The following is a 10,699-nucleotide window of genomic DNA, read 5'->3' as shown; positions in this document are numbered from 1 at the left end:
CTGGTGGAAAAATGCTGGATTTGAAGCTAGAAGACCAGAATGCAAATCTCAGTTCTCGAATGTAAGCTCCTTGAGTGCAGGTGCTGTTTTTGTATCTCTGGTATTTGGCACATTTAGTCGCTTTTATTACTTTGATTGGAGGGCTGGAAGGTGGACAAAAATATTCCTCCCGTAGCTTCTGTTTGCAGAGGGATCAAAATGCCAGCCATTTCTTCATTTGCCACCAACCACTCTACTTGGGCTGGTTCTTCTATCATCATACACTCTGGTGTCTTCCCTCCCTTTTCAGTTTCCTCTTGTAAGCCCCTTGAAGGCAGGAACTGTCTTTCTTCTTCTTATTTGTATTCCTAGTGCTTAGCACAGTGTCCAGCAGATAGTACCTGTTTAGTAAATGTTTATCACATCATAGGTACTTCAGACATGTTGGTTGGCTGGTTGATTACGTGACCTTCACAGAGGGGGCAATTTTAGAGTTGGCCCTTAGTTTCATATGTCCTCTCATAAAAGGCTAGCCAAATAGTAATACAAAAAACTTTCTAGAAATAGCTCTCTTTGTCTCTCTATAATTTCAGGGATTAGGGAATGTCTGGGAGCAGAAATACCACAACTGTGACTGTTTTCATCTTCCTGGGCTTTTCGGATCATCCCCAAATGCAAATTATCCTCTTTGTGATATTCCTGGGGATCTACCTCACGACTCTGGCCTGGAATCTGGGCCTCATCACGCTGATCCGCATGGATCCCCACCTCCATACGCCTATGTATTTCTTCCTCAGTAACCTAGCCCTTGTAGACATTTGCTACAGTTCCTCTACCACTCCCAAGATGCTGGCAGACACCATCACGGGCCAGAAAACCATTTCCTTCCTGGGTTGTGCTGTTCAATATTTTGTCTTTTGTGCCATGGGGCTGACTGAATGCTTCCTCCTGGCTGCTATGGCATACGATCGTTATGCTGCTGTGTGTAACCCTCTGCTCTACACGGCCATCATGTCCCACACACTCTGTATCAAGATGGTGGGGGCAGCATTTATCGGTGGGTTTTTTAGCTCTCTGATTGAAACCTGCTCCGTCTACAATCATCAGTTCTGTGGGCCTAATGTCATTAATCATTTCTTCTGTGACCTTCCTCCTGTCCTGGCCTTGTCTTGCTCTGACACCTTCACTAGCCAGATAGTGACCTTTCTTGTGGGGGTTATTGTTGGGATAATGTCTGTTCTTGTGATCCTTATCTCCTACATTTATATCATTGCTGCTGTCCTGAAGATTAACTCCACCAAGGGGAGGTCCAAGGCCTTTAGCACCTGTGCATCTCACCTGACTGCTGTGACTCTCTTCTATGGCTCTGGCCTCTTCATGTACATGCGTCCTCGCTCCAGCTATGCCCTGAGCAGGGACAAGATGGTATCAGTCTTCTATGCAGTGGTGATCCCTATGGTGAGTCCCATGATCTATAGCCTTAGAAACAAGGAGATTAAAAATGCCATGAAGAAGGTGATTGAGAGGGAATGTGGAGTTTCTCATCACCCTACCTACTTTTGAACCAGAGTCAGGGCTAGCATTTGAACTGTGGACTGAAAAAGTTATGCGGAAGGTGACTAGTAGTGGGTAAAACCATCCACAAATAATTCAATTTAGGAAACAATTATAAAATGCCTTTTGTCCACAGAGTACTCTGCTAAAGTCACATGAAGTCCAAGTTTGAGACACAGTCCCTGGAACTTGCAGATGGTATCAATAAGATTCTTTTCTCCCCTAAATTTTCCCCATCCCTCTAGCCTCTTTGGTATTGAAGACTATCATGCAACTAGAATTGTACTTATTTGACTTCCTTATTAATGAAAACCCAGGGTATTCTGTACTCTGTTAATGGTTCTATGTCCTCCAAGACAATGAACTAGAAAGTGCTTCATGAGGTCAGAGTATTGCAGAGCATTTAAATGTCCTTGATAAATTAGAAAGTATGATTAGTGAGAAAAAAGGAAAGGGGACATGGAAAGGACTGAGAAATCACCAAGACTAATGAGGTGCAAAGGCCAAAGGGAGACTGAGGCAGTGACTCTGATTGCAGTGCTTACAATCGTCCATGGGGGTCCACAGAAAAAGCTGTAAGGATGTAAAGCACAGGCAAGGTGGTACGCTGGCCAAAGGGCAGGAAGACCTGAGTTCAGATGCTCCCTAAGATATATACTAACTTTGTAGTCCTGGGAAAGTCACTGAACTTCTCTGGGCCTTAGTAAAATGGTGATGAGGCAAGGCCTGTGGATGGGATTGGGCCCGATGGCCTTAATGCCTCTACCACCTCTGAGTCTATGATCCTATGAAAAGTAAAGGAATCACACACACACACACACACACACACACGAACAGATAGGCCTTCTAAGACTGAAATCCAAAAGTTCCATGAGCCCAAGGAATGGTCCATTAAAAAAAACAACCTAATATTTTATTGCTGATGCTGCATGACTACACGTGTGTGTGTGTGTGTGTGTGTGTGTGTGTAAAAAATGACCATGAAGACATGTCAGTGACCCATAAACCCAAAGCCAGAGTTGAAACATCTCCTGTTTGGTTAATGGGTCACTGTCTTGTGTCTATATTCACTTTTAGCCACTATTTCTTGGTTAAACAAGCATGCCCTTTCTAGAAGAAAGTGCTTCATGTATGCTTGTCTTTCATAAGCCCTCCACGGTGTATCCACCAAATGTCTCAAACTTACCTCTTTTTAGTTTGCCTTCTGAAATTTCCTGGACCAGTGCAACATTCATGTTGTCTGTCATAACTATGCTTCCCTCCATCTCTGTAACTAGTCCATCTATTTTTTTGCCCATGAATTAATTAACTAATTAGTCTCACAATAATTTATGAAGAACTTACTGTGTCAGGCACTATTTGTGGCTCTAGGATGCGGAGATAAAATGAAAATTAGTCCCTACCTTTAAGGATCTTATATTATACTTGGGAAGATATAGCGTTGACACAGATATACAAATGAAAATAATTTGAGAAGGTAGAGAATACTGACACCCACCATTTATGTACAGGTCATTGCTGATAAGACATTACAAGCCATTTCCACTCACTAAGCTTCTTTTCCCTGCCTTCTGAGGCACCTGTAACTTAGAATTCATCTGAGGTCACGGTATGATGTGATTTCAGCCTTGGAAGGTATCTCCAAGGGCCTAATCTGACCTGTACCTGAACAAAAATCTCCTCCACAGTGCTGCCAACAAGGACAGCTCAGCCCCTACTTGAAAACCTTTAGTGAAGAGGAATTCATACCTGCCGAGGAAGTTCATGCTGATCTTGGTCAGCTCCAATTGGATGGACGTCTTTTCTCACACCAAGCCAAAATCTGCCTCTTTTGGTGTTGCCCTCTCTTATTCTGACATTTCCACTTTGGGGCCAAGTAGAGCACAGATAATTCCCCTTCCAAATGACAAGCCCTCAAATACTCAGTGTCACTTAAAACTCCTTCCCCCCCTCAATCCACCTCCCCCTTCTCTTGTTCAGGCCAAATGTGCTTAATCCTTCCAACAGTTCTATTGCCTGGTCTCTAGTCATCTTCCTTTTCTGGATGCACACCAACTCATCGGTCTCCTTCACTGTGATGCCCATTTGAGCACAATACTCCACATGTCATCACCAGGATAGAGGACAGCAAGACTAGCACTTCCCCATTCTGGACATCATGCTTTTCTTAAGACGACTCAAGAGCACATTCTCCCATTTTTGGCAGCCATTTCACTCTGTTGACAGATATTGGGCTCACAGTCCATTGACCTTCCCTCCTCTTTTTTATATGTACATTCATTTTTTTTTTGCTTTTTTTTGGAGGGGGGAAGGTAGGGCAATTGGGGTTAAGTGACTTGCCCAGCGTCACATGGCTAGTAAGTGTTAAGTGTCTGAGGCTGGATTTGAACACAAGTCCTCCTGACTCCAGGGCCAGTGCTCATTCACTGTGTCACCTAGCCGCCTGAACATTCATTTTTTTTGAAAAGCAAATAATGAATATGCAAGATGAAAGGTAATATCCCAGGGAGGACTTAGGACACCACACCAGGAGTAGAAAGGATTGTGACTTGGGGATGCTCTGCCTGGCTTCTCAGACTATAAACTCGAAGCCAGGAAGGCAAAGACTTCAGGCAGAGGGGAATTGCTGACCTGACTGGGACTTCAGAGAGAATACTGAATCCTTAAAGGACCAGGACCTTGGGCAATGGAGCTGGTGTGGAGCCAAGTATTCCATGGATGGAATGTTTCTGGGTGCACCTCATTCTTCACCATCTTGGAATATATGACCCGAGCTGGTGCTATGCTCAAGTTCAGCCTAATTTCTAGGGCCTCAGACCCCTGGCCTGAACTCCTTTTCACCACTATTCGGATTCTCCGAGGCATGGAGAGGAAGCACTTTACCATGTCTGCCTTTCATCATCTTCTATCAACTTCCAAAACCTATATAACCCAAAGCTTCATTCTACCTTAATCATCCAAGGGGACTGCGATACCTTAGATCAAGCACCATCCTGTGCTGCCTTGATAATTTTGAACCCAGAGATTCCCTTATGTCCCAAAGTGCCTGTCTTTATATCTCTCTCTTCTCCACTCCTAATGTATTTTGTTCTCTACAAAACCTCCAATTCTTATATCCATCAATCAATTAACAAACACTTATGTGCCTACTGTGTGCCAGGCACGGTGCTACTGTGATAGATAAAAAAAAATGAATGTACCTATGATCAAGGAGCTACATCTTATCATGAATCCATCTGTGTTCGCCATTTCTCTCTGTTCTCCCAGCCCGTCACCACTTATTTGAACTCCTTTTCTTTCTGCACAGTCTAAAGCTACCAACTGACTAGCTTAACTTTATACTGTCTGCCACCCTGGATTCCCCTGCCCCTTGTCCTTCCACAATGCATGCCCTGCTAGTCACTAGTTCTAGAAACTGCCACCACCTACCTCTTCTACTGATACTACCAAGCTGTGGAACATCACTGAAGAAAAACCTCTCCTAGGTACAAACACATGTTCTTTAATCTCATTTGTACTTCCACTGCTGCAGGGCCAAATGTGGATTCTTCCTTGATTGTCCCTCTACCTCTTCAGCAACAATTCCAAGACTTGTCTTGTTAAGTCCCCATTAGATACTTCTTCTCTTCTAGTATGTGTCCTACTAGAAAACTAGCAGTGATCAGCTGAGTTCTTCTTCCCTCTTCCTCCATACCTCAAATAACTTCTACATGTTCCCCTGTCTTCCACTCCTTTACTCTGTCTTAATAAGAGGTGGCCCTTAGCCTTCCCAAGACTGACTGCTACTTTCGTACTTGATTCCATCCCCTTTTGAATCAACAAGGAGTTTGCCTCATCAACTTATGATTATTCTGGGTTTGGTTTTAATTTATGTATTTATATGTATCTCTGTCTCTATCTAAATGTGTTTTTGTCTTTCTTTCCAATATTCTTCTATATACTTTCCCATTCCTTAAAAAAAATTCTGTTCACTTGACACTCTCAAACTCCCAGGGGAAAAAAAAAATCATGGGGGTAGGGAAAGAGGAATGGACAAGTATTTAATAAGTACTCCAGACACAGTGCTAAACACTCCAAATATTTCATTTGATCCCCACAACAACCTTGTGAGGTAGGTGCTATTATTTGCATTTTACAGTTGAAGAAATTGAGATAAACAGATTAAGTGACTTGCCTGTAACCATACAACTGGTAAGTGTCTGAGGTCAAATTTAAACTCAGGTCTTCCTGACTCTGGGCCCAATGCTGTATCCTCTGTGCCATCCAGCTGCATCTACACTCACTGCTTCCAATCCCACAGTTCCTGTGGGTTCAGGCACCATCCTATACCTATCTCTATTTATATCACCAATGTCTATATCTCTACCTTTATCTCTGTCTCTATAGCTCCAGCTTTCCTCCTGTCATCTTTCTCCTGAGCCCCAGTCACACGCCATAGGTTGCCTGCTATTCCTCCTGGGTATCTCATAACAACTTCAAGCTCAATGTACCCCAAATAGAAACCATTATCTTCACACCTAGACCTGTACTTCTTCCAATCTACCTATTTTGATGAGGGTGATATTATTCCTTCAGTTACTTAGATCTGCTAACTTTGTCATCCTCACATTATTCTCATGAGCTGTTTTAAAAGTTTGAGAGACAAATTTGGGGTAATTGAATCATTTTATTATTAATACTAGCATGTTTATTAATGAAAGGATGGTCATTTAACTGCCTCTTTCTGAGACCAAAGACAATCATGGCAGCTGGCTCATGGATTATATGCCCATTGGAAGGGGGTGTGTTTCTGAGACGGTGGCAATCAACTCTGATTGGTTAACAATTAATAAGAGAATGAATACTATGAGGGGGTGCTGCACCCATATAAACAAGCTTTGATTGTGTCATTTACTTCTAAGTTACCCTTCCTTCCCCCAGCCTGGGCATGCATTCAAAGAATTTATCCCCTGGGTGGAGTCTGAATCCAATCTCACTACCAGAAATGTCCTTCAAGAGACTGACTTTTGAAATCAGGAGTTTAGAAAAAGAAAGGAACTCTGGATCTCCCCAAATCATTGGTTATTAATAATCATTTTTCCTCATCTGTCCCTAATGTCCTTTATTTAATCAGTTTCCAAGTTTTATTGCTTCTTCATTTACAATTCTGGCATTCACCCCTTCTCTCTTTACATAAAAGCTACACTTACATGAGCTTCTTGACTGGAATGCTGTTACAGAATCCTGATTGGTGTCCCTGCTTCCAGTGACTCTATTCCAATTCCTTCACAATACTTCCTACCTGGATGCCAAAATAATCTTTTAAAGATATACATCAAATCTTATAAATCCTTTCCTAGAACTTCAGTGGTAACACATTGCCTATTAAGAATACATCAGCCTAGTGTTGGGTACTGACCCTAAAAACTGTGAAGTTTGACTGCTGAATAAGGCAGAAAAAAGTATTTGTGCATAAAGAAGGAGAAATAAGTCAACTTATGAATAATCTAAGATAATGACCCTTTCAAGGGTGAAGAATTTGGTGCAAGAAGAAGGAAAATAACTTTTCTTTAATAAAAGCTCCTAAAATCCATGTATAAGAACCACAGTTTTTAGCCAAATGTGTGAGTAATTTGGTTAACAAAATAGATTGAAAATTAACCTTTGCTTGAATAAAAAGGCTTAAATAATCTTGTAAAGAATGTAAGATGACATTCCTATCACATGTGAATAATTTGATGACTAAAGGGAGTAGGAAAATAGCTTTTAATATACGAAAGACTTATACAATCTAATTGTGAGGTATAGTTTTCAGAAACTCTAAATGTTAAAAGGACCATGTTGAGGACTGAGAAAGGGGTGAGGCTGCAGGGCTGTTATGGTCCCTCAGTTCATTTTCATGTGACTGCTTTTTGAGACTTTAAGTGGTAACACTCCCCAAATGATAACTATTTGAAGAATAAAGGATAATCAAACAAGGCATTTACTTCATAACTAACAGAAAGTGGGGTTTCTGAGTTTTTAACTTCATAAGGGAAAAGTGAGTACCCTGTGACTCTAATTTAAGCCATGAAAGGGATTATTATCCTAGATGCTGGAGTCAAGTATAGGTAATAGAGGAGAATGGAGCAGGAGGGCAAAACACTAATCAGGAGGTGGAACATTCAGCTTTGATGAAGCTGTGAGGAGAAACTAGCAGCAGGAGAATGAGGTGGTAAGGTTTCAGCTGCTAGTTCCTTATTACTTGGTCAAAGCTTGATTCCTGTTGGAAGATAGCTCAATTGAAAGGCACTCATACTGGGTAAGAGAGATCTGTTGCTCTCTGCTGCCCTCTCTTGTATGAGAGGGAAATGCAGAAAGACTTTGCTACTGATTTGCTGTGGGTTCTGCCTCTGGAAGGCTAACAAGGAAATGCAGCATCATGGAGAATAAAGTGTTGGTTGGGTTGATTTGCATTGCCCAGAGAGAGCCAGACTAATGAGCTGTGTAGTTGAAAGGGAATTGGGAGCCCAAACTATAGAGTAATACTTTTCAGTGCCCTTTTAAGAGTGACTGTAAGTGAAAAAAGCTTGTCAATGCTAGCAGTTTGAAAGTAGAAAAGAAGAAAATTTGCCTATTAAGAGAAGCTCACAGTTCAGAAAAAGAGCAAAAGAAGAACAACGGACAAAGATGGACCTTCATGTGGTACAGATGCTCCTTTATGGACCAATGACCTCAAAGTCCACAGTTCTCAGGAGTAAGAATGCATGGGTTTTCTATACCAGTTTTATGTATCCATACCAAGTTTATGTAAGTGTATACCCACTCTCCCTCACAGAGACTGATAAAGAGAATGGGACCCATATTTATATGTGAACTATAATATATTTACTGTTCCTTCACTGGTTTATGCTGAATAACTGTGTTGTGTTATTTATTACTTTTACCCTATTGCTAAGTAAATGGTTATGATTAAGATTTAATGGTGTTATCATTGTAAGTGAATTGTTTTGGGTAAGTGAAAGCACACTGATGAGGGTTTAAAAACTATAGGGGTTAGTAATCCCACAATGGGATTACCTTCTAAAATACTGAGAGTTTCAGTGTTAACTGCATAATGGTGGTCCTTCTCAGGGAATCTAGACCTACAAATGGAATAGCATAAATTTAATAAGTGAATGAGCCCAGAGAGAAGTTACAGAGAACTAGACAAAGAAAATAAAGAGTAATAAAGCTCATAAAAGAAGAAAATAGTAATGAATTAGGTCGAACATTTGAACTTTCAAGGTAAAAAAATCTCTCTAAAGAAGCAGAAGCTGGGGCGGCTAGGTGGCACGTTGGGTAAGAGCACCAGCCTCAGAGTCAGGAGGACCTGGGATTGGTTCTGGCCTCAGATACCTAACACACAAACACACACACACACACACACACACAAACTGGCCATGTAACCTTGAGCAAGTTACTTAACCCCAATTACTTAAAAAAAAGAAGCAGAAGCTAAATATTACAATTTTAAGTGTAAATGGTTCAAACTTTCTGATGAAATGAAGGAGATGGCTAAGAAATGATTAAGAAATTTAAAGTCAACCATCTGTTAGATATAAGGAATCCATCTAAAAAATAAAGACACATGTCATTTAAAATTATAGACAGGAGTAAAATTTACTTCATGAGAGTAAATTTACTATATGTGAGATGAATCCAGAAAAAGTAGGAGTTGCAATCATGATATTAGATAAAACAAAAATAAAAATGGACAATATCAAGAGAGATGAAAAGGAAAACTAAATTAAAGGAAACATAGATGGTGAACTGATAGCAGTACTAAGCAAATATCTACAAAATGACATAGTATCTGAATTTATAAAGGAGAAATTCACTGAAGTTCAAAAGACATAGACTATTATGATCATTACATCAATCTTGTTCTCTCAGATCTGAACAAAATAGGGGAAAGGTAAGGAAAAAAGAAAATATAAAATGGAGCTATTGAGCTGAAAGAATTATAGTGTGTTATGAAAGGGAACAATAAATAATGTAAGCATTTTTAGCACCACAAGGTGCATTTACAAAGATAGATCATGTACTACAACATAGATATTATAAGTGTATAAGTGTAAAATAAATGCAAAAAAGTAGAAACACTAAATATCCTTTATAAACCACAATATAATAAAATAGTAATTAATAATAGGGAAAAAGCAAAAGATACAGACCTAAATGGAGAATTAATAAATGAATAATGAATGGATCAAAGAATAAATCATGGAAACAAATAACTATATTGCAACAAATATACAGCAATGAAATAAAATAGCAAAATTTCTGGGATAGAGGAAAAGAAGTCCTAGGAGGAAAAAACTATCCTCAGGACAAATAACAAAATGGAAAAGGGATATTTATGAACTGAATGAATAATTAAAAAAATTAGAAAATAAACAAAAAATTAAAAATAAACAAACCAAAAATTAAAACAAAGGGAGAATCCTGAAAATGAGGAAATAGATAAAATGTAAACCAAAAAAGTTATAGAAAGTTAGTCTTGAAAATACTAACAAAATTGGTAAACACTTAACGGCTCCAATTAAAATGATGAGAGAGGAAGAAATCAGGATAGAAATAAATAAAGCAAAGCCATGGTAATATCAGAAGAAATAAGAAGATCAAGAACTTCTTTATAAGATTATATGTCAGCAAAACAAAGAATTTAAAAGAAATTTCCATTGATTATGGAATAGCTAACCAGGTAATGACACATGAATACAGCAGAATATATTACTGTGCTGAAGGAAATGGTGACTAAAGAATTCAAAAAACCATGGGAGGACAAGCTAAATGGTGTGAAATGAAGTAAAAAGAATTAGGAAAAGAATGTACATATGGACAACCAAAATGGAAGGAGAAAGATTTTTAAAAATCAAAACTGAAAGCTTTGAGACCAAGTCTCTCTTTCTTAATGAGAAAAATGAACTTCTTTCCCCTCTTTGCAGGAGTGAGGGACTTTGTGTGTGGAATACCATATATGTTATGGTTAAGATTATAGCTTACATGCAATTTGAGTGAAGTTCAGGTAGAAAAAATGTATGGTTATAATTAACCATAGCAGTGAGGGATTGATTGAATGCATTCTTCTGTTGGTCAAGAAAGGCTAAAAAAGTAATTTCCTGCCAATACATATATAATGCAAGAGATATAGAAAAATAGGGAG

The 10,699-nt window shown here is 39.4% G+C and overlaps 1 protein-coding gene across 1 annotated transcript; it reads left to right on the top strand.

Moving 5' to 3' along the window:
- The first annotated feature begins 582 nt into the window (after positions 1-582).
- LOC138177048 (olfactory receptor 5A2-like) lies at positions 583-1,542 on the top strand. The gene has a single exon (XM_069108027.1). The coding sequence runs from the start codon at positions 583-585 to the stop codon at positions 1,540-1,542; it is 960 nt and encodes a 319-aa protein (XP_068964128.1).
- Positions 1,543-10,699: the final 9,157 nt, after the last annotated feature.

The sequence above is a fragment of the Petaurus breviceps genome, unplaced genomic scaffold (genome assembly GCF_028583685.1).
Source record: "Petaurus breviceps papuanus isolate PSGF00001 unplaced genomic scaffold, PetGlider_PUasm1.0 90330, whole genome shotgun sequence".
Taxonomy (NCBI): Eukaryota; Metazoa; Chordata; class Mammalia; order Diprotodontia; family Petauridae; genus Petaurus; species Petaurus breviceps.
Note: the sequence above shows the minus strand (reverse complement) of the source record. Positions and strands in the feature narration are given on the sequence as shown.